General features: G+C 34.5%; 2 protein-coding genes across 4 annotated transcripts in view; one reads left to right on the top strand and one right to left on the bottom strand.

Moving 5' to 3' along the window:
• Positions 1 to 3,523: 3,523 nt before the first annotated feature.
• LOC101896721 (protein vav) overlaps positions 3,524 to 27,809 on the bottom strand; it is a 147,371-nt gene continuing 123,085 nt past the window's right edge. For 2 of the 3 annotated variants that reach the window (XM_059129403.1, XM_059129402.1), the window contains exons 5-16: positions 14,437 to 14,545; positions 14,081 to 14,248; positions 13,821 to 14,024; positions 13,439 to 13,558; positions 13,234 to 13,350; positions 12,771 to 13,153; positions 12,485 to 12,602; positions 12,283 to 12,410; positions 11,551 to 11,682; positions 11,311 to 11,463; positions 11,075 to 11,243; positions 3,526 to 4,651 (exon numbers count right to left, since the gene is read on the bottom strand). In XM_059129403.1, the coding sequence (XP_058985386.1) occupies positions 4,592 to 4,651; positions 11,075 to 11,243; positions 11,311 to 11,463; positions 11,551 to 11,682; positions 12,283 to 12,410; positions 12,485 to 12,602; positions 12,771 to 13,153; positions 13,234 to 13,350; positions 13,439 to 13,558; positions 13,821 to 14,024; positions 14,081 to 14,248; positions 14,437 to 14,545 (1,861 nt within the window). In that variant the 3' untranslated portion in view covers positions 3,526 to 4,591. Of the gene's footprint in view, positions 4,652 to 11,074; positions 11,244 to 11,310; positions 11,464 to 11,550; positions 11,683 to 12,282; positions 12,411 to 12,484; positions 12,603 to 12,770; positions 13,154 to 13,233; positions 13,351 to 13,438; positions 13,559 to 13,820; positions 14,025 to 14,080; positions 14,249 to 14,436; positions 14,546 to 27,809 lie in introns of all 3 variants that reach the window. The other variant, XM_059129404.1, reaches the window with a different exon arrangement.
• On the top strand, positions 15,064 to 19,500 carry LOC101896540 (uncharacterized). The gene is made up of 4 exons (XM_005187516.4): positions 15,064 to 15,448; positions 15,536 to 15,629; positions 15,706 to 15,799; positions 17,888 to 19,500. Exons 1-4 carry the CDS (start codon positions 15,406 to 15,408, stop codon positions 19,250 to 19,252), a joined length of 1,596 nt encoding a protein of 531 aa, XP_005187573.1. The 5' UTR covers positions 15,064 to 15,405; the 3' UTR covers positions 19,253 to 19,500.

A 27,809-nucleotide genomic window follows, 5' to 3' on the forward strand; every position in this document is an offset into this window, starting at 1 on the left:
GGAGGGTAGTATAGGATGTTATCGTAATTATTTCGTTGCCAAATATATTATCAGTAAATAATACCTTTTTTTAATTATTTTAGTATGTAGTATATATTTAAATATGGATAAATAGTTTATTACACATATACATTTTTAGGATTACATATGTAACTTTTATTGTAGTAGATTAGAATAACACACATTAATAGCTTACAGAACATTCAAGAAAAGTCTTCAAAATTGTACCAAAAAATCTAAAAAATAAAACATGGAAGGAAGTCCCGTTTGTAAAGTCGGCAATGGTAGATTAGTGAGAAACTTCTAAATAAAAGCAAAATGGAGAAGAAATATAAATTAGTTTTGCTTTTTTAGGTTAAAATCATATAAAAAAAAAGTCTAAAAACTATGTTTATAGTCAATACCGAATTCGAAACCAAGCAACTAAGTAAAAGCGTTACTTGAGTGTTGACTAAGAGCTGTGTTAAATTAAATATAGCTTTTCCTTTAGATTCCTTTGAGGAATTTGAATGGAAAGGGAATCAAGATATAAATAATTTCTGCAAATGTGTGTGGAAAGGAAATACTTGAGAAGTATCATTAAAAATTACCTAGTTTTTTATTTTAAGGCCGTATTCAAAGTGGATTGGTTGGAGCTTTTAGAAATGCAATTTTAAATTTTAGGCGGAGTGGAACAATGCCTGAGATCGCCATTCGAAAATCTATCATTCCCCCACCATGGGGTGTTAAAATGTAAACGTTGACATGCAATGGAATTATTTCCTTATTCCGATTGTTGTGAAAGGCGGATTTGACGGTAAGTGAATTTAATGTTATATGTTTTAAATGTTTTCTAATGTTTATATTTTAGGTGCAAACCGCCGTCGACCAGGCAGTTGCAATCTGAAATGAAAAGGAACGTCTTTTAATAATTCGCATCTGTCCATTTGTCAAATAATTGTCTTTTATTTTATGCAGATTAAGAGGGAAGACCCTATTTGCAACACAACGCAAGAGACATTTATTGTTTGACGGACTGTGGTGGACTGGAACATTTTATGTAGGGAAGATGTTGTCTTCAGTTCATTCCAGAAGCATTTACAAATAGGCGACCCTGCTAAGGTAGTAGAAATGGATGAATCCAAAATAGTTAAACGGAAATGTCACCGTGTTCATGTTGTTAAAGGGGCAATGGGATTATGATGATATTCAAAGCGAAATAAAATGTTTTATTGTTGTCGTTGAAAAACGCTTGAAACAGATCCTGTTGTCCCTCATTGAAAGGAATATAAGACAAGGGTCTGTGATTATTTCCAAGATAAGTTTAATTTATATGCTGACATTTATGGATTTATAGTAAATAAAGATAGGAGACTTATAAGAACTTGAGCGAATTGATGTACACCCATCATAAAGTTAACCACTCGGAGAATTTTGTGGATCTTGCAGCTGAATGTCATACTTCTGCTATAGAGGATTTCTGGCGCTAACTCATGACGCATATACCAAATAATTGTCTTTTGTTTCATGTTGATTAATAGGAAAGGGTCTCTTAGCGGTATAATGCAAGAAACTATTATTAATTGGTGGACCGGGTGTACTGGAACATCTTTCAACAGAAAGTAGAAATGGATCCAAAATAGATAAACGGAAGTGTCACCGTGGCCATGCTGTTGAAAGACAATGGGTTTTCGGCGGTATTAAAAGGGGGGAAAATGTTTTATTGTATCAGAGGCGGTATTTTGCCTATCATTAAAAACAATATAAGACGTGAGTGTGTGATTATTTACGACTTTGGGAAGATGAGTTTAAACTATATGTTGGCATATATGAATTTATACAAAATAAAGATAAATGAAATGAAGAGGGGGTGTACCTATACCCATCATAAAGTCAAACATTCGGAGCATTTTGTGGATTCTTCAACTGGGTACAATACTAATACTTTTGAGCATTTGCGACGCATCAGTCCATTTACCAAAAAAGGTAGTATAAATAAACAAATACAAAATAGATAAACAGACTGACTGGGGTGTACTGGAGAAGCATTCCATGTGCATTTACAGGTAGGCGGTCCTGGTATAGTTGAAGAAATATAGGAATCCAAAGTAGTTAAACGGGAGCATGCCACCGTGGCCATGCTGTTGAGGGGCAATGGGTTTTCGGCGGTACTGAACGCATATATGACCCGATTTTGCGATGATTTCCGTATTTTTGAAGGTAAGTTTAATTTTTACATGGACATGTATGAATTTATAATAAACATTGTATTTTTTGTAGGCATATGGCACCTTGGACGAAAAGCAGTTCACCCATCATAAAGTTAACCATTCGGAGAATTTTGTGGATCGTGCAACTAATGCTATAGAATTTATGGCGCCAGCTCAAGGTATCACTTTATTCATATAGACGCAGAAAAATATATTTTTTTCTATAGTTATATCCAGAAAATTAATATTCACGGTGCAATGCAAATGAGAAAAATTCATTTAAAGAATTCATGTGGTTTGCGGGTCAACTCTATGATCCTTTTGAAAGAAAAGCGGCAGGAATTCCAAATGGGTTCTTCGGATTCTTCCACTGTAGAATTAGAGGTGAGTGCTTCTGAGGCCAGAAGTGGAGTTATTTCCAAGATAAATTTTATAGTTTTTCCATCTGATTTTTGTTATGTTATATTTTCTAATCTAGTGATAGAATTAGGAAATAAATTGAAATAAAAATAATGAAACTGTTTTAGTTGGTTTGGGGGGAGTTTTGTTTAGTTGCAAGTTTTGAAAGTTAAAGTTTTCCTAGTCGGACACACACCAGGGGAGGGAGGGATCCATTTGAAGGCCGGATACTTAATAAAACTATAAGGTTTGGAAAACTACGAATTGCATAGCCGGTGTTGGAAATTCACCGGTGTTATTTTATATTTTAGAGTCTAGTAACAGAATTAAGAAATGAATTGAAATAAAAATACTGAAATTGTTTCATTTGGGATGGGTAGAGTTTTGTTGGGTTGAAAGTTTTGAAAGCTATGGTTTCACACACGCACCAGAGCTGGAAGAAAGGCCGGCTATTTACAAAAGCAAGGATGGTTAGCCACATTTTAGTAGAGAAAATCTCAATTTCAAGATATCGACGATCGGGACTACCAGAGATATTGGCGCATATGACACCCTTTGGCCTTTTCTGTTAAAAGTTATACTATTCTGTATGCTCTGTAAACTACTTAATCATGTGATATTCTTTGTCAAGTGTAGTATAAATGTGAATGTATTTCAAAATGTTTTAAATGTGTTTGTGAAAAAATATTGTTAAATAATTTTCCTTAAAATCTTTTCTATATAAATTAATTTTGTTATAATTTTCTAATGTTCATAAAATATTTTGTCCCTTATTTTTTCTATCAATTTTATTTATTTTGTTGTAGATGAATATTAATGTTTTCTCTATGAGGATGATGGATGGTTTCTCGGGGTGTTGTGTAAAAATGTATATATAGTGTATATAAGTTATTCAATTCATTAAAAGTCTAATAATGTTCTTTTATACTTTATGTTTTTTTTTTCGTTTGTTAAATATTAAAGCTGCACATATGTTTCATAAATATATATATTGTTTTGTAATTTGTTTCATATTGTGTTTTATTCTTTATTATTATTTGGTAACACCATCAAAAAATATATATTTTTAGGTTTTTTTTGTTCTTGTCTTGTAAGTTTGTATAACTAGTATTCAGCAAATTGTTTTTTGTTTAAATAAAATTAAACAAACATGTTTAATAACAAAACGGAAACCTTCTCAAATCTCTTCAAATCGAATGCAAGAAAAAAACTATATATGTTTTAATTTAAAAAATATATGTATATATAAAATGTACAATAATATATATATAATGTATGTATATTGGCACTTTTTGTAACAAATTAAATTAAATGTTTATAACAAAGTATTTGACTGTGATTTGAACTTGTTTTTTTTTTTCAACAAAAACCATTTCATTTCTTTGAACATAAAAATCCTAATGGAAGAAAAACTTAATATTTGTAACATTTTACATAATTGTTTGTTGTGTTTTTCTTAATAATTAATATTAAAAATATTATTAGTTTTTATATGATTTTTTTTAGTTGGTTGGGTGGTAATTTACAAATACTGGAAGCATGTTTCCAAGTATATGCAATTGAAAAAAGGTGATCCGCAAGGATATTCATTCAAATTTGTTTAATTTAAAAAAACGAATAGAAACCCCTTTTTTAATATATTTTTTCCCTATGTGGTTTTTGTTCAATAGTTTTGAATTTGAGAGTCTATTTCCACCCACTTCTATTCTTTGTAACATATTATGATTTTTTTTTAGGAAAACTTACTGACCCTCGGTTACAATAATTTCTTGTTGTTGTTGTGGTGTATTGGCTTCCTCTTGTACGTTTTCGTGATCTTGTGACAGCTGCAAATTCTCTTCCAATTGTCCAACGAAGGTGTGTGATCTATGCGGGGGTGTTGCTGGTATATTTTGTTCATGATCTAATGATAATTCTTTACAAAGATTCATTGTTAGAGAATTTCTCATTTGTAGAGAACGTTCCAATTTACTGCGGGAGAAATCAATTTCATAATTGTAATATCAAAGTTCATCGTTGGTGGGTGGATGCTCTTGAACGTACTCCTTGGGAAAGTAGCCAACCTGGAAGGAAGAGAGGGAAGAAAAAAATTATGTAGGCAGCTTGGGATAAAAACAAGTAAAAAAACATTAATTTCGGCCGGGCCAAACTTTTAATACCCTCCACCTTAGGGTAAAAGAAACATTAGAAGAAATGTGCAAAAACCATTAAAATGCCAAATATCGGGGGGTACCGTTATATGGGGGCTACACCAAAACGTGGACCTATAATTACAATGTTTCGGCACACGAACTATGACCCATTATGACCCACAAATACCAATTTTTAGACAAATGAGTGAAAAAATGTGGCAAAAACCATCAAAATACCGAATATCGGGAGGTACCGTTATATGGGGGCTATACCAAATCATGGACCCATACATGCAATGTTTCGCCACCGGAGCTGGAAACCATAATGACCCACAAATACCAATTTTTAGACAAATCCGTGAAAATATGTGGCATAAATCATCAAAATACCGAATATCGGGAGGTACCGTTATATGGGGACTATACCAGAACGTGGACCGATATATCTCATTTTCAATACCAACCATCCTAGACACAATACAAATAGCTCTGCTAAATTTTGGCGCTCTAAGTCAAATAATGTGGGCTGTATCGTGATTTCAACAGGCAGACAGACGGACAGACGGACATCGTTAAATCGACTTAGAATTTTATGCTGATTATGCTTTATGGGGTCTAAGACGAATATTTAAGGATGTTACAAACGGAATGACAAAGTTAATATTGTTGGGGCAACCCACATTAACAATATGGCATCTCATGTTGCAACATCCTATACGGCAACGCCCATATAATAGGACGCCGTGCTACCGCCATTTTAGCTTGCTCAGTCTTGTTTTGTCTGTCACTCGAGTCTGACTCACTACATTGTAACTTCTTCATTCCTTTCAAATTAGTAGCTGTGAACGCTCATCATCCAATAAATCTTTACACCTTTAGTATTAACAAACATTGGCTTTTATTTCAAACCATAAAAGCACAACAAAAGTGGCGACGAGGATAGTGGAAATTGATCAATAATTACACACACAACAATCCGCAAAAATGTCTCAAGACATAATTCTACAATTGTTAACAGAGCAACAAAAAGCAATGTCGCAACAAACGCAACTGCTAAAGCATATGGCTGATCTTCTTCAAGCACAAGGAGCATCAAATTCACCACACTCACCACAAACATCAAATTCATCCAAAGCAGCACTAATGGAATCACTAGCACAGTCAATGACAGCATTCGTATACGAGCCAGAGAGCGGTCTGATATTTCAAGCGTGGTACAACAGGTTTGTGCATGTTTTCGAAAAAGAAGCAAGCTCACTCGAAGAACATGACAAAGTGGCCTTGTTATGGAGAAAAATGTCGAACCAAGTACATGAAAGATTTGCCAACTACGTATTACCAGCAAAACCTGAAGACATGACTCTAAAGGATACAGTAGAGAAACTCAAGAAACTCTTTGGTAAAACAGAAACACAAGTCTCACAAAGATACAAATGCCTTCAGCTAGCAAAAGGCGACAGCGAAGATTTCAGAGAATACGCAAGCAGAGTAAACCTACAATGCGAACTATTCAAAATGAAAGAACTGAAAATCGACCAATTCAAATGTCTCATTTTCGTCTTAGGACTCAAGTCAGCAAAGGACAACGACATAAGACTTCGCTTACTAAAGGTACTGGATGATGAAAACACTACAATGAACCTAGATCAACTAGTAGACGAAACACAACGAATTCTAGATCTCAAATCGGACAACATTCTCATTGAACATCAATCAAAAATCGTCTGTTCACTCAACAAGCACGCAAAAGACTTTAAGAAGCACAAAACACCCAATTCACCCTGTTGGTATTGCGGAGACCTTCACTACGTCAAATTTTGTCCTTTCCAGAAACATAAATGCACAACATGCAATCAAGTGGGTCATAAAAATAACTTTTGCAACATCGCTAAGACTGGTAAGAATTTCAAATCATCGTCTGAAAACAACCAGAACGAATTCAAGAAATACAGCAATTCAAGGAAATCATTCAAAACTAAGGCAGTTTTCAAAACACACAACATTAATTTCCGCGACTTAAGGAAATACACAACTGTCCTAATTAACAACAATCCTGTAAAACTTCAAATTGATACTGCATCAGACATATCAATTGTATCTATCAACACATGGAAAGCTATAGGTAAGCCTGTAGCCTACGAAACTTTTGACAACGCTAGCGACGCAAACGCAAATTCAATCAAGCTCCTAGCAGAATTTCAATGTGACGTCACAATCGACAAAACATCAAAAACATTAAAATGTTATATAACAGATATAGAAAAACTCAATATCATGGGAATCGATTGGATTCAAGCATTCAATCTATGGCAGAAACCAATAACCTCATGGTGTCATCAAATAAACTTCGTTGATGAAATAGCAGAATTGAAAACGAATTATCAACCAGTTTTTGATAACAGTACCCCAGGTCTGTGCAAAACAAAAGTCAACATACAATTATTGCCAAACACAAAAGAAATATTCGTTCCCAAACGACCAGTTCCTTTCGCAGCAAGAAAGGAAATTGAAACAGAACTCCTCAGATTAGAAAACGCAGGAATAATCACACCGGTAGATTCATCGAGGTACGCAGCGCCGATAGTGGTCAGCAAACGTAATGGAAAAATTCGATTATGTGCAGACTATTCAACAGGACTAAACTCAATAGTAGAACCTAATCAGTATCCATTACCAACACCGGAAGAAATCATGTCTGATTGCCACAACTGTGTAATCTTTAGTCACTTAGATCTCTCAGACGCATACTTACAAGTCGAAGTTGACGACGAAAGTAAAGAGCTTCTCACCATCAATACACACAAAGGTCTATATGAGTTCAACCGTCTAACCCCAGGTATAAAATCAGCTCCGGGAGCATTTCAAAGGATCATGGATAAGCTATGCGCAGGCATAGAAGGAGCAAAAGCATATATAGACGACATCATGTTATCAAGTCCATCTATTCCGGAACATAAATTAAATTTAAACAAGCTTTTACAAAGAATTCAAGATCACGGATTCAAGCTGAAATTTGAAAAATGCCAATTCTTTCAAAAACAAATCAAATATCTAGGACACATAATAAGCAAAGATGGAATCAAACCTGACCCAATCAAAATAGCAGCCGTTCAAAATCTTAAAACACCAGAAAACGTCTCGGAAGTAAGATCGTTATTAGGCTCTATTAATCATTACGGGAAATTTGTAAACAACATGAGAACACTACGTAAACCTCTTGACGATCTACTAAAAAAGGACGCCAAGTTCGAGTGGACGTCACAGTGTCAAAAATCATTAAACGACTTTAAGAACATCTTGACATCAGATCTTCTTTTAACGCATTACAATCCAAACTTGCCTATACATGTAGCAGCCGATGCATCATCTCACGGAATCGGCGCGGTTATCTATCATATGTTTCCAGACAACACTATGAAGGCAATACATCATATTTCCAGATCACTCACACAAGCGGAAAAGAATTACAGCCAAATAGAAAAAGAAGGCCTAGCCCTTATATTCGCCGTTCAACGGTTTCACAAAATGTTATTCGGACGCAAATTTACTTTACACACCGATCACAAACCCTTACTCGCAATATTTGGTTCAAAGAAGGGAGTTCCAATTTACACAGCAAATCGTTTACAACGATGGGCCCTTATATTACTGGCTTACAACTTCGAAATTAAATACACAAACACAAAGGACTTTGGTCACGCTGATGTATTATCAAGATTAGTCAACAATCACGAAAAACCAGCAGATGACTTTATAGTGGCTTCAATATCATTCGAAGAAGACATACGTAACGAGATAAATGAAACTATGTCAGTTCTCCCAGTATCATTTAAAATGATCGTCGATGCAACAACAAAAGACACGGATTTACAAATGGTCCTCAAATACATTCAAACAGAATGGCCAGAAAGCAAGAAAAATATTAACCCATCAATTATTCAATTTTTCAACCGCAAGGAAAATCTTTCAACCTTCGATGGTTGTATTCTCTTCAATAATCGTATAGTAATCCCTAAATCATATCAGAGACAAATCTTACAACAACTTCACAGAGGACACTTATCAGCAGAACGCAGCAAAGCCATCGCCAGAAGTTATGTTTATTGGCCAAACATCGACAAACAAATTGAAGACTTTGTTCGGAAATGCAAAAATTGTCAACATGCGGCAAAAAGTCCAGTAAAAACAAATCTTTGCCCATGGCCATTAACTTCACACCCTCTTGAAAGGATACATATAGACTATGCTGGTCCAGAAAAAGGTAAATATTATCTTCTTATCATCGACTCGTATTCAAAATACCCTGTTATATACGAGACAACAACGACAACCACATATGCAACATTAAAAATGTTAAACGAATATTGTGCACTCTTCGGAAATCCTGAACAATTGGTCTCGGACAACGGAACACAGTTCTGTTCAGAACAATTTGAGAAGTGGTGCAGCAAAAAAGGCATTAAACACACAAGGACTGTTCGTTTTCATCCAAGTTCAAATGGACAAGCCGAGCGTTTCGTTCATACACTTAAACGTGCATTAAAAAAACTAGAAGGGGAAGAAACGCCTACGGAATCTCTCCAAACCTTCCTAGAAGTCTACAGATCCACACCAAATCCAAATGCACCAGAAGGTAAGTCTCCAGCAGAATCCTTCATCGGAAGAAAAATGAGAACGGTCTTCGACGTTCTAAGGAAGCAACAATCGCCTGAGTATAACGTCAATCACAAAATGGAACAGCAGTACAATACCAAACACGGTACCAAAAACAGAGAGTTTAGCAACGGAGAATTGGTCTATGCCAGAAACTTCAAAGGAAACAAAAGTTACTGGACAACAGGCGAAATAGTCGAGCGTAAAGGGAAAGTCATTTACAACACTCTAATCGACGTTGGGGACAGGAAAATTCTAGTACGAGCTCATACTGATCAACTTCGACATAGAGAATCGGTAGAGTCAAGCAGTCAAGAACGACAAAAACTACCATTAGACGTACTACTTGAAGAATTCGAAATCGCTTTGCCTAACCATCAAGAACATTTTGCAACTCCAACAGGTTCACCAAACTGGACACCTCAAAGAATAACCAGTCGCAGACAACCAGTCGAACCTATTTCAAGATCACCTTCTCATCTTAAGGAGGGAGATGTTGGGGCAACCCACATTAACAATATGGCATCTCATGTTGCAACATCCTATACGGCAACGCCCATATAATAGGACGCCGTGCTACCGCCATTTTAGCTTGCTCAGTCTTGTTTTGTCTGTCACTCGAGTCTGACTCACTACATTGTAACTTCTTCATTCCTTTCAAATTAGTAGCTGTGAACGCTCATCATCCAATAAATCTTTACACCTTTAGTATTAACAAACATTGGCTTTTATTTCAAACTATAAAAGTACAACAAATATACCCTCCCCTCCAAGGTGGGGGGTATAAAAATAAGTGAAAAATGTGTAAGTTCAGCCGGGCCGATCTTTGAATACCCTCCACCATTTGGAACGATTTTGGCACTTTTCAAAAAAATAAAATCCATTAAGAATTTTGTTAAAATCATAAAAATACCGGGTGTAGACGTTATGCTAGGGTCTATACGACGACGTGGACCTGCATAGGCAACTTTTGTCATAGACCATGACAATATTCAAATGCGAAACTTGAATAAAAAAATTCAGTGTATTATATAGCTAAAATCATCAAAATTTCGTATTTGGGGCTATACGAAGAAATGGACTAGCACAGACAATTTTCTGTTATAGGCTGTAGAATCTATTACGAGCTTCAAATACTACATTTGAAAAATTTCCGGTGATTAATGTCGTTTAAATCACCAAAATACCGAAAATAGGTAGGTACCATTATTTAGGGGCTATAATGAAACGTGGACCTACATTGTTCATTTTCAATACCAAAAGTCCTGCAGTTATAATATACATTTGAGTAAAATTTTATCAACCTACATCATTTCTACATAGAATTTTATGCTGATCAAGAATATATATACTTTGTGGGGTCTAAAATGTATATTTCGAGGTGTTAGAAACGGAATGACAAACTCAATATACCCTCTAATGGAGGGTATAAGAAAGGAGCGTGGGGGTAACAAGTATAAATTATGGAGCGATATTGAACTAAGTAACCTAAAGCTTATTTGTTTTTTTCTTTCTTTTGCAAACAAGCCAGCCGCTGACTTAAGCCAGTCAAAAAAGCGTTTTATGTATTCTCACCTTTAGACGACCTTATGTAGGCTTTGATTTCTAATCACAATTATGTATTTGGAAAGCAAATTTATTTGTCAGATGGGCTAAGTGCGGATGGAGTCCATCCACGATGTAGACCAACAAACAACTTACCGTATCACCAATTTTACCCCGCCACCAACCTTTATTGTCACCATCTTTGCCAATTACCAAAACTTGGCAGCCAGTTTTCAGGGCCAATTGATTATTGCCTTTGGGTTCAAAATCATAAATTGCCGTAGCCAAAACTTCACGATAGGGCCATTGCAAAGATTGATTCAAACTATAAAAGAAAAAAGAATAAAATAATTTATATTTTTCAAAAAAATTTAAAATCTTTTTTAACTCACCCCGCAAAATTTTCCCCCAAATCATTGCGTTCATAATACGAAACTAATTCGACAATATTTTTAAAATGTCGCCTTGATGACAGACAATATGCAATATTATCACCAGAATGATCCTGATTGATTTTCATATGTTTTATGACATTGTCATCGGTTCTGAGTGCAAAGAACAGAAAAGATTTTCATTAAAATTTCAATTTCAAGAGTTGTTTGTTTTTTATCAAAATTTTGAAAAAAACTTACTTTAAACTTAGAGCATACATTGTTTCTTTGGGATTTGAGGCACCTTGAGGCCGCACTCTCAATAGATAAGTGCCGACTCGTCGATGCTCTAGCCTCGCTTGTGCTGTTTCTCTGTCCATATTGCCAACGAACCTGAAAAAAATGGAGAAAAGGTTTTTTAAATTAGACAAAAGGGGAAAACAGAAATTTCGATCTCTGAAATTGGAGTAGTATCTGAGATACTTTTTAGGAAAACGTGATATATATAACACTGCGCGATACAATTCGATAATTAGAGGGAAAACCCCAGCAGATTAATGATCCCATTATCTCAAGTTTGCAACGGCAATCCACCATGCTAAATACATTTCTATCTATAAATATTTTCTTCTTCTTCTCGCCCTACACCTCTTCTATCCAAGAAAAAAAGGCCTTCCTAGGATGAACACTATGGACCAAAGGTCTCAGAGTAAAGCAGTTGTCGAATCCCGTTTAAATTTTAACCAAGCGCCAGGAATTCAAAATTGATGTTTTTATCCATGTTTTAAAAAGGTCCAAAAAGATCCGCTTGAGGTAAAAAAAAATCCTCCTGTTATTATCAGTAATATTTCCGAAGACATTATCTATCTAAAATGCAAGGTTTCCAAGGAATCTTAATCCGAAAATTTATAAAAAAAGTTGAAGAGAAGGGGACCTATCGCCTCTATTATTTGATTCGTTAATTCAAGTCTTCTTCTGAACAATTTTTCTTACCAATTGAATTGCGCCAATTGTCGATCACACACAGGTGGGGGTATGGCAACGATATTTTGTTTACAGCGGCCAGTTGATGATATGCAACCTTTGTGGACAGCTATTTCACAGACTTTGCAGCGATAACCCTACGCAAAAACAAAACCATTATTAATTATTAAATATGCTCCTTATTTAAGGCAATGCAAAACTAAAAACAAACCTGATGTATGCGACCCTTTAAAAATTTCGAACAATGTCGACACGTTGTGGGTGCATCAAAGGTGAAAATTTCCATTTTGTGGTCCGTGTTACGGCAGCCAGGTGGATCCAGATTTTCCCTAGAAAATAGACAATAAATATATATTTTTTTATTTCTTTGACCTTTTTTGAATATCAATAAAAACAATTTGATCGAGCTTGAGGTAAATTTTTACTCGATCAAATTGTTTTTATTGATATATTTTCTTGCCACAAATTTTGCACAATTTTCAATGGCCACTACTCACATTGCTTCCGTCAAAGCTTTACGCCATTTATCGCGTTCAGGTTCCGATTTCAAGTACAATGTAAAAGCTGTTTTGCCCGATTTACGTGCCAGCAGTAGTTGATATTTAAAACGTGAATCACGGCCAATGGTACGCCGCGAATGACTCTGTTCGACTTGATATTCGGCTAGATTGTGTGAATCACGGAATGTGTACTGCATATCGCCGGTTTTCATGTGTGATGGTTTGACCAAAATTAGAATTTTATCAAAAACAAAAGCGTAACGTAATTTGGTTTTTTGATCTTCATGGGCCTTGATATGCAGCTCACCGTCGAGCAAAAGGCGACCGTATTGTAGCAGGTCATTGCCATTTTGCAGTAAATGTAAATCAATTATGCTATCCTGAAATCCAAAAAAGAAAACAATTTAGAAAAAAATCGGCCAGTAATATGAATTTTAAACGATCTCTGATCTGATCTCACCTTAACTTTTTGTATAATAACTAAATGATCGGAATCCCTTTTAACTTCATTAATATATTGTGATACATCAATCATCGCCTCTTTGGCTCTTTCCAGTGAACGATAGTCTTCGTGGGCCTTTAATCGCAAACAGGAAAAGATAACAAATTTATTTATTTTTTATTTATTTAATACAATAGAATGCGAAAACTTTGCAAACACTTACCGGTGATGTTTCCTTAACTAATTTGTCTAAGAGTAAATGATATTTTAAAATACGTTGCATGGGTACTGATAAAATGTCCCGCAATTGTAATTTGCCCACATTATATTCACGTTCACATTGCTGAAATGAGAAAATCATAAAAGTTATTATTATTTTCGGGACATCATCTCAAACACATTTTAAAGAACGCCCAATGGCGGCAATAATCGTGGATTTTTTTATTGATTTTGAAAAAGATCGAGGGATTGAAATTAAGATTAATGTGTTCCAGCATAGATGTTCTACTACTATATTTTTTATGGAGTCTACGATGAATATTTAGAGGTGTTACAAACAAAAAAGACAAATTTATGCACCTTTCCTAAGTTTAGGCTAACCTTACCTGTACTAATTGTTCTATAATTTGATTCTTTTTACAAATATCAGCCAGAAAATCAATTGCTCCAAGCAGACACGAACAGTATTCACCATAGATTAGAAATGGTTCACGAAATTCCAAAAATACTTGACCCATTTTCATTTTAGCATGGGGTTGTAACGAGTCCCTTAATTTGTCCAGAAATTTTGTGTGGATATCAGCTAATTCCTGAAAAAAGGATAGATTTATGAAAATCCTTCACAAGAGATAATTTGGACACTCACTTTGATACGTGGAAATATTTGTTTGATATCATCCGGTGTTAGATACCTTTCCAGTGGGGCCATGAATTTCATTTTCAAAGCATTTAAAACATCCAAATAATTTGATTCCGTATCGATCAGTTCACGTATAACATAATCACGCTGTTCAAAACTGGTGGCGGATGTAATCTAGGAGATTGGGTGGAGGGCGTTGAGAAATATATATTAAAATCTACTTCCTTGTGGAAATGAAAAATACCAAACAGGACATAAAAGTGCCACTAAATATTTATGAATACATGACATATTGATATTAAGGCTTTTTTGCTATTATAAAAACTTAAGAAAAAATAATAATGAAATTAAAAATATAATACCTGACTTCTACTGGTTCTTTGTAAAGCACACAAATCTTGATAGACTTCTTCCTCTTTTGTATTAATGTGTTCATCAACACGACCATTGCATGCATTATTATCGGTGGTACTATATATATATATAAATTATGTTGGTGGTCACGAACGATCAAATTATATGCGGTGGAACCAAAAAATTTGTATAAAGAAATTAAAAGCATCACATTTTTGGAGTTTTGTTGATTCGGTTTTGTTTTTGCGTTCACATAAAAAGAAAAGAAAGAAAAATAATCAATAATAAAATAAATTATTTTCTTAATTAAATAAATAGTTTATTCACATTTTTTAATTAGAACTTAAAGAAATTTAAACTAAAACACACGTTACTTTAATAATTAACTACTTAAGCGGCTTCGATTACAATTTTTATCGATAACAACTACATCAAAATAATAACATCCATAGCTAACAGAGGAAATAACAATGAGAGCCAGAGGAGACAAATAACAGCTGTTCCATGAGAGCAATAGAGAGAGTACAATAATAATTTTGCCTGCAAAACACAAACAACAAAATGTAAACAAACGAAAAAATCTCTCACAGAGAACGGCTTTGCGCTCCCACATACTCAACATAACCACACACTCACACGCACCCATCAATTGAATCAAAAAATAACCTCAAAATGAAAAAAATGTGATAAATATGAGAACCACAATCCGACTTGTCGTAGCTGGCTGCATTAATGATGACGACGGAATAAAAAATCGCTGTTCTCCACTAATAAAACAATATTAAAAGTACAAAATAAACAAATTATACATATATTTTTTTAAACAAAACAAAAAGCAAATAATGTCGGCCAACCAATAAAACTACTAATACGAAAATTCCCCTGGAAAACAAAACGAAATCTGCAATTAGAACAACAAAGCAACAGCATTTTGAAGCAGCAGACCAAAGGCCGACGGAAGACGGGTTCTAATAATCATGGAACTGCATTCATATGCCAAACGTAGGGCCTCCAAGAAATGTAAGTGTAGTAATACCGCCAGTTGCATAAAAAATACAAACTAATTTATATTTTCCCTCCCTCTTCTCCCCATTCGTCGTACCACAGGGACAATTGAACAAAAACGCAAATTAGTCGAGGCTCGCATCAATTATGATTCCTGGTTTAACAGCAAACCCAGCAACAGTGTAGTGCCTTGGAAGTAAGTCTGGAGATTATTATTTTGTATTGAAGTGTTTTAAAATAATGTTTTCTTTTTTTTTTTTGTTCAATTTTAGAAAAGTTTTAAGTGTTGCTAAATTGGATGATTTCAATGTGTTTTTTGTTCGCAAACAATGGTCCAATATGCTTACCAGATACAAACAGTACAAGGTAATAATATATAAAAAGCGTTTCAATACACTGACAACTGTTGATAACATGATAAGGAATCATATAGGAGGCGGGATGGGGGTGGTTGTTGCTGTCAGAATAAAATAAAAACAAAATAGTCATCGTGTTGTGATTATGATGACCCATATTAGTGGAAAGAGGTAACGAAGAGACAATTGAAAGCGATGGTGTTAATGCACCGCACAGTGGAAGAGCTAACACAAATCCATTGGACCAAAATAATGGTGTATAAATAATTTGAGAACCATTTTTCGAAATGTTTTAAAAGTTTAAAAGTTCAATGGCTGAAGAAAATCAGCGTAGTTTTGGCGCAGGATGGTTCTGCCGCCTCATTTCGTATTGCTAGAGTGCTACACAGACCCGCAAACTACAGAGGATATTTAGCTACATCCCATTAGAGTAGCGGATTTCCCAAACTGGATGTTGAAACAGAACCAAATTTCCGTCCTAAGAAACGAGCATACACTTCTCATAAGTTTGTCTTAACTTTTATTTTAGACACCTCATTTAACAATTAAGTAATGTCTGTATATTTGTTAGCAACAGGTAAAACGCAAAGAAAGAGACCCTGTGTCATTTTAAGGCCCTGCATTAAATCTAATTCGGTTTATGCCTCATGTATTGTTCAATTAAAATACAATTTAGTTCAGTATTTACTTGTCCCAAATGCATTCTTTGTTGAAATATGTAAAGATTCAATACAGCTCCAATATATTACCCTCTGTGATTTAACATTGGCTCATATTTGCTAAAACAGATTTAAACACATGAGCCGAATTCAATCTGGAAACCAGATATAGGTATTGGTGTCTATTGCAGCTACTTCACATAAAAGCCTCCAATCGGAAACACAATGATATGTAGTTCGGGTGACCACTCATGGCACAGGAACACTATCGACTTTTTTTCAAATACATTTTGAGACTTAAAATGCATATGCGTGCTAGAAGTACCTATGCCAATTTAAGTGGCAATCTGTGGAAATTAACACACGACTAGTACAGAATTTCCTCCGATTAAACCTTCGAATTCAGACAAGTAAAAGACTGTAAGTTTGTCCGTACCGAAATTATAATACCCTCCAACATGATGTTAAGAAACCCTTTAAAAATAACGATATTTCCTCCGATTATACCTCCAAACTCAGGCAAGTAAAAGATTTTAAGTTCGGCCGGACCAAACTTATAATAACCTCCAACATGAGGTAAAGAAACCCTTTAAAAATAGCAATATCGGGAGTTAATTTTCGAATTTCATTTTAAACTACAAATCTGAATAAAATCGGTTGGAGAAAGCAGTTTAACATGCCATAAAGTTGGTGTCCCATTTTAGGGGTGCTATACACATAGGGTGAACCTACATGAGTTGATATCTATAACGAGTTTCAATTGCCAAATTTGAAGTAATTACGTGGAAAATGTGAAAATCATCATAATACCGAATATCCGGTGGTACGGTTATACGGGAGCTATGGGAAAACGAGTGTCCATGTAGACTACGCTCTGTCACAGAAGATAGAACTCATTACAAACTCCAAATACCAAATTTTAAACAATCTCGTTGAGAAATATGGCTAGTATCAAAATACCAAATATCGGGTTATATGGAGGCTGAATGAAAACGAGGACCCATGTAGACTGTTGTGTGCTACAGTGGATGTTGTTGTTGTACAAGCTATTCATCTCTTGTTTCATCCTGCAAATCCGACTTTAACGCCAGATATAAAAATTCGCACAACTTTACATGCTATAACGAAAGACCTTCTGGAGTGAGTTGGGCAGGTTTGGCAGATTAATTGAAGATATACTGCGTATTGCGTGGTCACCCTTTGTTACTATTAAATTATCGCCCTAAAATAATAGCTTTTGGTTTTTTAGCCCGCAATCGAAGAAGAAATGTGCTTTTAAGTTCGCATGAAACAGAACGAACCATCTTTCTCCTTCACACATTGTTTTCAGAACCTAATTTTTTGGCTTTTCCTCTAAAGAATAAAAATCCCATTAATACACATTTTTTAAATCCATTTATGCTAATTAAATTTCCTTGTCTTGTTCTTATACTTTTCAGCAATCCCGTCTGGATGGCATTGCTACGAATAAAGCAATTCACGCTGAAATGATTCAACGTATAAATCAAGAATGGGAATTCTTTGAAGCTATACACGCGTTTATGACACGCAAAACAACAAATCTCCATTCGTATGCAGTGACACAGAAAATTGCCAATGCCGGTGTTGGTAGTAACAATAACAATGTGGAGGATAATGAAGCCATTGCAACCAAAAATGCTGATGATGGTCACGTGGTAGACGAAGGCGGCGGCGGTCGTGGTGGAGGCACCATCGATAATGATGGCGTTACAACAGCAGTTGCCTTGCAAACCCTAACAAGAAGTCATGACCTTCAACACCACCACCATCATCATCACCATCATGTATTGCCCTTGACACGAGATATAGGGTCGACAACTACATCATCAGCACCAGCAACGGCAGCAGCTTTAATGAAATTCAAAAATGACTGTTCTAAAGAGAATATACCAAATAACACCACCATCTTGTTACAAGTTGCTGCTGCTGGCCCGGCTCCAACAGTTGCCGAGGGCACCCAATTGTTTAGCAGTGATACAAATGAAGAATTTGAAATAATTGGTGGCGACCGTGAAGTCAGCAACAGGGACATCAAGGATATCATTAAAAATTGTGCCCGTAACACGGATCATGATTTCTATTCCAAAAGGTCGGCCAGCAATAGCTTACTACGTAAATTTCCCATAGAAAACCATCAATTACATTATTTCATGGACACCAGCGAAGAATCAATGGGTACGGAATATGTGCAGCACACATCGTCCCTGGACAGCAGTTCCCTACCCTCGGTTATGGAAAATATTGAATTACACACCGAAAATGCTCGTACCTTTGAAATTAAGTCTGAAAATCTATCCCAAGCTCAGGTTAACAATATAAAACAGGAAAACTTTTCCATGACTGAAATGCCATCGACCAGCAGCGAGAGAAACAATTCACAGCAGATACAAAATCCCACATCAACATCATCGGCCCCAATGCCAGCCACCACTATGGCCCGAGGGGAAGAAGGGGGCAGTTGTAACAACAAAATGAGCGAGCGTGATAAATACTATCGTCATAAACGTCGTTTTAATCGTCGCCTAGAGAAACGTTTTGATGCCTTGTTAAATGTTGTGGGCCAGGTTGTTAAGGCTGAATATCCCAGTGTGGATGTTAAACCGTTGATGGATACTGTCGCTTCATTGGCCACAAATGTGGGACAAATACTGAGCAGTGAATCCGAAGAAACTGATGATGATAATGATGGAGAAGAGACGGTTAGTGCTGATTCGGATGGTTGCGGTGGCGGTGACATGAAGACTCGCCAAACACGCCCACCAATAAAGGGAAAGAAAAAATGAGTTAATATATACAAATTTTGTTTTGAATTTAAAATGATGAAAATGATTGATCTGTTTAAAAAGTTTGTTAGAAAAAAAAACGTATGAAATTTCAAAGGCTTTATTTTTTTACACAACAAAAAATCGTTACTATATTCGAATAGGAAAAAAGTTTTATTTTAGAAAAAGTTTTGCTGATAAATTAAAAGAAAAATAAGAAGAATAAACAAAGAATTGCAAATAATAAAATATGAAAATTGTTGATGGAATGGAGTGTCATTTTAAGACAGTGAATGGAGAATCAATTCAAGGACTATTAGACCAAAAATATTGGATTATTTCGGAAAAATTCTTTAAGGACTTCAAAGATGAATTAATGTGATTTTTAGAAGAAAAATACTTTAAGGACTTTCGGGGTTAATAAACGTTGATATTTTTGCAAATTTCTTCAAGGACTATCACACCAAGAAACGTGGATTTCTTGAGAATTATTTCATCAAAGACTACTTGAAACGTGGATTTCAAGGTATACCTTACAAAAAGGTCAAAGGAAAAATAGAATCATTCTTCAAGGACTATATGACAATTTAAAGTGGATTTTAAAAGAAACTTCATAGATTATCATTTTATTTTAAAAATATATTTGGAAGATGACTCTAAAACTTTCTCTTTCTCTCTTTTCTGTGGGAAAGCCTTCCTGAGAACTTATATAAAGAAAGGTATACAATACGCGGTAATTTGACGATTTACTTTAATTTTCAATTTTTATTATTTATAGATTTAATGGCTTGTATTTTTTATTATCTAATAGCTTGCCTATATAGGTGCACGTTTTTGTACAGCCCCCATATAACCGTACCTCTCCAAATTCGATATTCTGATGCTATTAGCCACATTTTCCAATGAAATTGTATGAAATCTGGTATTTAGAGTTTGCAATGGGTACTACCTCTGGTGGTAGGGCATAGCCTATATGGGTCCTCGTTTTCCCATAGCTACCGATATTCTGTATTTTGATGATTTTAGCCATATTTCTCAACGGAATTGTGGCATAACATTTTCTTTATAGGTCCACGTTTTTCCATAGATCCCATATGACCGTACCTCCCGATATTCGGCATTTTAATTGTAACATTCGGTATTCTGATGATTTTAGCCACATTTCTCGAATAAAAGGGTTTTAATTTCGGTATTTATAAATTTTAACGGGTTCTACCTCTGGTAACAGAACATTGCCTACAAACGTCAAAGTTTTTTTGTCATAGCCCTATATAATCATACCTTCCAATATTCTGTTTCTTATTCTTTTAGGTACATTTTTTCACGGAATCGTTTCAATTTTAGTATTTGAAACTTGCTATAGATACCTCGTTATACTTTCAACCATAACGGTTTTAGACCCTAGATCTCTTTAGACCAAATTCGTTTAAGGACAGTTGGATCCGATCTAGCGATGTCCGTCCGTTTGTCTATCTGTCTGACTGGCTGGTGCGCACTATTTGGTCCAAACTTGGTACATCGTAATATTATTGTCAAACTTAGATCGAGTTCAAAGATGGGTCATTTTTTTCGTACAGACCCCACATAACGGTACACTCTAAATTTAAGCATTTCGACGATTTTCTGCAAACATTTCCAAAAGATTTCGAAATTTTCGGACTATACGAAGTCGTGGACCTGCAAACGAAATTTTTTGGCGTAGGCTGTAGTACCCAATACGAACTTCAAATAAGAAATTAAAAACAATTCCGACGAATAATGTGGCTAAAATCATGAAAATTCCGATTATCGGAAGGTATCATTATATGAGGGCTATACGAAAACGTAGTGCCAATTACTTGCTTTAAATACGAAATTTTATACCGTTTTATGGAGGCTATACGAAAACGCAAACCGACATGTCTCATTTACGAACTTAACCTGCCTACTTAGAAACTGCAAAGGTATGAAAAATTTTAGCTTTCGATCTCAATTCGTTCGAAAGATTGATTGCAAAAAACAGACAGGCGGACATCGCTATATACTTTGTAGGGTCTGTCATGAATATTTCGAGGAGTTACAAACGGAATGACAAGGCTAATATACCCTCCATAGAATGGTGGAGGGTATAAAAATCAGTATAATGCTACCGCCACCTTACGATATTTCAAAGACTTTAACTGCATTCTCCAATTTCTCACTGAAATTTCCGGTTTAAAAAAGATAACTTATTTGAATATTGAATCCCAATACGCACCTCATGGTGAAGGGAAGGCCGAACAATTTATTTGCCTTACATCAACATCTAAAATCTTGCTTAAATTCGTTAATTTTTTCGGTTATTAATTGCCTGATAACATTCCACCACGACATCCTTTTTGGCTGCTTAATAGTTAATGACGTTAAATGCTGGTTGTTGAATAGTCAAAGGCAGCGGCGGCGGCGGCGGCGGCGCCTATATCAAACCATTTTTCCACACTTAATACAGACGATTTAACAAGGAATGCCGCCACAAAACGAGCGGCAGCAAAGGAAATATAAAATAAAACTTTATTTAACAGCTCCTTAGGTGCCGTATACCACGCTGCCAACCAAGAGGCTAAAAAGGAAAGGGAAGCAATGATTGGGGGGTTGTAGAAATAAAAACAAACAGAAGCATACTTTGTTTTATTTGATTAACCCCAGCAACATTGTTGGCACAACATAAACGTGCTGCATTACTAAACACGCAGCTAGCTGGGTGGCTGGGAGGGTGGATGGGTGACTAGGTACCTAGGCTAGGGCTAGTAAGGAAAAACATAAAACAAGGCATTTAAAAGCCGCTTGGCGGTTTTCAAAGTTGGCTGGGTCCGCGCCAAACATCACTTAAGTTGGGAGGCTGTGGGAGCCAGCAGCAGTCATCTAGCCGTGACACAACACAAGTACACAGGAGAAATATGATTGTATGTATGTTGGTATTATTGTAACAGATTGTATACGAAGCAGCACAAAACACAAAAGGATAAATGAAAATCCTTTGTGAAAATGAAGTTGAAATAAGACTTTTGTGTGGCCTATAATCGTCCAAGCGACAGGAGACGGGAAGTCACAGTGATAATTCTCTTTATGGCATTTAAAAAGGAGAAAAAGAAAAGCAAAATAAAATGCAAAAGACTTATTTCTGGGTGTGGAACATCAGAGACCTAACCAGATGATATTAAAAGAGTTATATACAGTATGACAGAACAGTCAAAATCTACAGAACAGTCAAAAAAAAGTTCAATGTACCAAAAAAAAAAAACAATTTAAGTCCGGAAATAACGTAATGCCTAAAATTTTTAGCATTCAAGTCCAAAATCAAATATTGGAGAATGTAACAAAATAACTCTCCTGTCTATTTTATGTTTCCGAGTAAAGGTAAATAAAAAAGGAAAATTAAGCTCAAACAGAACAACCATCAGACCGGTCAAATCCAAACTTCTGCAAACTCCACGGGGGGCTCCTGGATCAAAAATGTTGGATTATTTAAGAAATATTTTTTAAGGACTGCAAAGATAAATTAATGCCAAGGCCTATCAGACGCCAATTTTTGAAGAGAATATGAGACGTGGGTTTTTATATATATATATATATATATATATTTTTTTTTTTTAAAGACTTATGCTTTAAAAAATTTTTGAGAGTGTTTCTTTAAGGATGTGAATATTTTGAGGATATTATTTTAAGGAAGTGGATTTTTTTGAGAATAACTTTTCAAGGACTTCAATTTTTGAGAAAATTTTTTCAAGGATGTGGATTTTTAAATAATATTTTTTCAAGGGCATGCGAGGAGAATATTTCTTCAAGAACGTGGTTTTTTATATTTTTTTAAAAACTTAAGCTTTACAAAAAAAATTGAAAATGTTTCTTTAAGGATGTGAATATTTTAAGAATATTTTTTCAAGGAAGTGGATTTTTTAAGAATAACTTTTCAAGGACGTCAATTTTTGAGAATATTTTTTCAAGGACGTGGATTTTTAAAAAATATTTTTTTCAAGGGCATGTGAGGAGAATATTTCTTCAAGAACGTGAATTTTATTAAGAAGATGTCTTTCAGGACAAGTTTTTTAAATATTTTTTCAAGGAAGTGGATTTTTTTGAGAATAATTTTTCAAAGACGTCAATTTTTGAGAAAATTTTTTCAAGGACGTGGATTTTTAAGGAGTATTTTTTCAAGGGCATGCGAGGAGAATATTTCTTCAAGGACGTGAATTTTTTTTAAAGAGATGTCTTTCAGGACAAGTTTTTTAAATATTTTTTCAAGGACGTGGATTTTTTAAGAATATTTTTTCAAAGACGTGGATTTTTTGAGAATATTTCTTCAAAGACGTGGATTTTTTTTAAAAAGGACGTGGTTTTTCTGAAAAAAGGACGTGTTTTTTTAAAGGACGTGGTTTTTCTGAAAAAAGGACGTGTTTTTTTAAAGGACGTGGTTTTAGGGAAAAAGGACGTAGCTTTTTAAAAATAGGACGTGGAATTTTGTAAAAAAGAACGTGGTTTTTTTGAAAAAAGGACGTGGATTTTTAAAAGAGGACGTGGACTTTTTTAAAAAAAGAACGTTAATTTTTTAAAAAAAAAGGGCGTGGATTTTTTTTAAAAAAGAAAGTGGATTTTGTTTTAAAGAGGACGTGGATTTTTTTAAAAAAGAAAGTGGATTTTGTTTTATAGAGGACGTGGATTTTTTTAAATAGAACGTGGATTTTTTAAAAAACGACGTGGATTTTTTTAAAAAACGACGTGGATTTTTAAAAAAAACGACGTGGATTTTTTAAAAATAGTCGTGGACTTTTTAAAGAATGGAAGTGGTTTTTTTAAAGAAAGGAAGTGAATTTTTTTAAATAATGCCGAAGGACGTGGATTTTGCGGGAGTAATTCTTTAAGGGCATAGTTTGTTGACAATATATCGTCAAGGACATGGTTTGTTCAGAATATTTCTTCAGGTGTGTGGATTTTTGAAAATGGACGTGGATTTTTCAAGAATAATTCTTCAAGGACATGGTTTGTTGAGAATATGTCTTCCAGGTCGTAGATTTTTTAAATTATTTCCTCAAGGACGTAGTTTTTATGAACATTTCCTCTAGGACATGGTTTTTTAAAAATAATTCTTAAATGACATGATTTGTTGAGAATATGTCTTCAATGTCGTATATTTTTTAGAATATTTCCTCTCGGAAGTGGTTTTTTTAACAAAATTTCCTCAAGGACGTGGATTTTTCAAGAGTAATTCTTCGATGACACTGTTTGTTGCGCATATTTCTTCAAGGACATGGATTCTTAAGAATATTTCCTCAAGAACGTTTTTTAAGAACATTTCCTCGAGGACGTGGTTTTTTAAGAACATTTCCTCAAGAACGGTAGATTGAGAATTATTCTCTGGGACTATTAGACTATCAATAATATTACTTCAAGGACTATCATACGTGGATATTTTAAAAATATTAATCCAAGGACTATCAATCAAACATGGATATTTTAACAATATTTCATAAATGATCATCAGTCATGGATTTTTTGGGGAATATTTCTTCCAGGACTATTAGGTGTGGATATTTTAACAAGTAAAAAAACATTAAGTTCGGCCGGGCCAAACTTTTAATACCCTCCACCTTAGGGTAAAGGAAACATTAGAGGAAATGTGGCAAAAACCATTAAAATGCCAAAAATCGGGAAATACCGTTATATGGGGGCTATGCCAAATCGTGGATCTACACATGCAATGTTTCGCCAACGGAGCTAGAAGCCATTATGACCTACAAATACCAATTTTTAGACAAAAGTGGCAAAAATAATCAAAATACCGAATATCGGGAGGTACCGTTATATGGGGGCTATACCAAAACGTGGACCGATATATCCCATTTCCAATACCAACCATCCTAGGGACAATACACACACTTGTGCCAAATTTCAAAGGTCTACGTCAAATAATGTGGGCTCTATCGTGATTTCTAAAGACAGACAGACAGACGGACAGACAGACAGACGGACATCGCTAAATCGTCTTAGAATTTTATGCTGATTATGAATATATATACTTTATGGGGTCTACGACGAATATTTAGAGGTGTTACAAACGGAATGACAAAGTTAATATACCCTCCTACCCATGGTGGAGGGTATAAAAATATTTTTTCAAGAACTCTCTAACGTAAAAGTATGCAGTGTTTAAGGATCCGTCTTCAAGGATTAATAGACTTCTAAACTTGTCTTTTTAAGAAAGATGCTTCTAGGACATTAGGTATTAAAAACCCCCAAGGATTAATAGTGGCAGTCTTTTAAGAATTTCTTTTAAGGAATTCCAGAATTATTATTACTGCTTATTTAAGGATTTCAAGGATCAATAAACATGGATTTTTATGAAATATTTCCAAGGACTTCAAGGATTTATGGTCAAGATCTTTTGATGTCTTTGTTAAAGACTTGAAGAACAAGTAAACTTGGTTTCATAAGTTTTTTCAAGGATTTTATGGATAAATAGATATGGATTTTTAAGAAATGTTTTCAAGCGTTTCGAGGACTTATAGACTTGGGCTTTAAAGATTTTTTTAGGGAATTCAAGTACCAGAAAACTTGGCTTATGATTTTTTCCAACGATCAAAAAACGTAGATTTTTAGGAAATGGTTTCAAGGACATTAAGTATTAATGGACGTTACCTTTTTTTAAGGACTTCATGAACCAGTAAACTTGATTTCTTATGATTTTTTTCATAAGGGTAAAAAATAGTGGATTCAAGTATCAGTAAACTAGGCTTCTTATTTTTTTTCAATGATCAAAAAACATCAATTTTTAGGAATTGGTTTCAAGGACATCAAGAATTAATGGACGTGTATTTTTAAGAAATTTCTTAAGGACTTCATGAAACAGTAAACTTGATTTTTTCTGATTTTTTTTTTTCAGGAATTGCAAGGATAAAAAATAGTGCATTTTTATGATGTGTTTTCAAGGAATTTAATGATAATTGGGCGTGGACTTGTAAGATATTTTAAGGAATTCAAGTACCAGTAAACTTGGCTTTTTAATAATTTTTCCAAGAATAAAAAACATTTTTAGGAAATTAAGAATTAGGGGGCGTGGACTTTTAAGACTAAGACAGGGGCTTCATGAACCAGTAAACTCAGTTTCTCTTGATTTTTTTTTTTTCAAAAAAAAAAAATGCTAGGATCAAAAATAGCGGATTTTTATGACGTGTTTCAAGGACTTTAAGGATTTTTGGGCGTGATTTTTAACATTTTTTAATGAATTCCCTATGATTTTTTTAAGGATTAAAAACATAAATTTTTTGGAAAAGTTTTCAAGGACTTCAAGGATTAATCGGCGTGGACTTTTAAGAAATTTTCAAAGGACTTCGTGAACCAGTAAATTCTTTTTTTTTTGATTTTTTTCAAGAAATTCAAATATCAAATATATTGAATTTTTATAGAGTGTTTTCAAGGATCTTAAGGATTATTGGTCGTGACTCTAAATTTTTTAAGCAATTCAAATGCCGAACTATGTTTATTTTATAAGATATTTTTTTTAAAAAAACTAAACAAGTGAATTTTTTGGAAAAAATTCTTGACTTCAAGGATCAATAAAAATGTCTTTTGTACGATTTTTTTTCAAGGATGTTTCAAGAAATTTTCTTAAAAATTTTAAGAATCCCTAATAGTAGATTTTTCCCGAATTTATTCTAAGGAGCAATAAACTTGGATTTTTAATGAATATTTCTTCAAGGACTATCAGCTCAAATAAGGTGGATTCTCATGGTATCTCCTCAAAGGCCAAACGTGATTTTTTTCAGGAATAAATCTTTAAGGACTATTAGCAAAATAAGCGTGGATTGTTTTAAGAATATTAAGACGTACCCCTCGTCAGTAGTATTATACACACGGCTTAGTACTGAGAGTGTATGTCAAAAATACGACACATTTCACCACGACATGCCATCTCCTTTCAACAACACAACAACCTCCACGAATAGACAACATCAAAGTCGTAACAGTTAAATTATACAATGTAACTGAAATCCTTTGCTTTTTATTGCATTTTCCCACAAGGAAAGGATATTTTTATGCCATCAAAAAAGGGGGGGGGGAGGTGGTGTTAGATTGAAATTGTCTATATCTAAATTATATACAATTGTGCTGTGAGAGTGGATTTTACAAACATTAAAGGACAATAAAATTCCATTTGATGATGCAAAATAAAATGAGCGATAAAGATGTGGAGATATAATTAAAAAATTTGAAGTCAAAGGGAGAAAAGAAATAAAAAAAAAACTGAAATTTCGAATTGAACAATATTTTTAAATGACATAAAAGAAGGATTCATAAAAGGCTTTATGGCAGAAATTGTACTTTGAAGCTGGTACCTATTAAAGATGTCTTCTAGCAATAGAAGACTACTTCCTAAAGGGAGTTTCTTATCCATAAACGATTTATATAAAGAAGAACAATAATATGGTCTCTTGAAGGACTATCCTTGCACGATTTTTAAGCAAATTTCTTAGAGAACGTGGATTAAGAAAGAATATTCTATTCTTCTCAAGGACTATCACTTGTGGATTTTATACATAAAGGGCTTAGAGGGTGAGATGAAAAA

The sequence above is a fragment of the Musca domestica genome, unplaced genomic scaffold (genome assembly GCF_030504385.1).
Source record: "Musca domestica strain aabys unplaced genomic scaffold, Musca_domestica.polishedcontigs.V.1.1 60, whole genome shotgun sequence".
In the NCBI taxonomy this organism is placed as follows: domain Eukaryota; kingdom Metazoa; phylum Arthropoda; class Insecta; order Diptera; family Muscidae; genus Musca; species Musca domestica.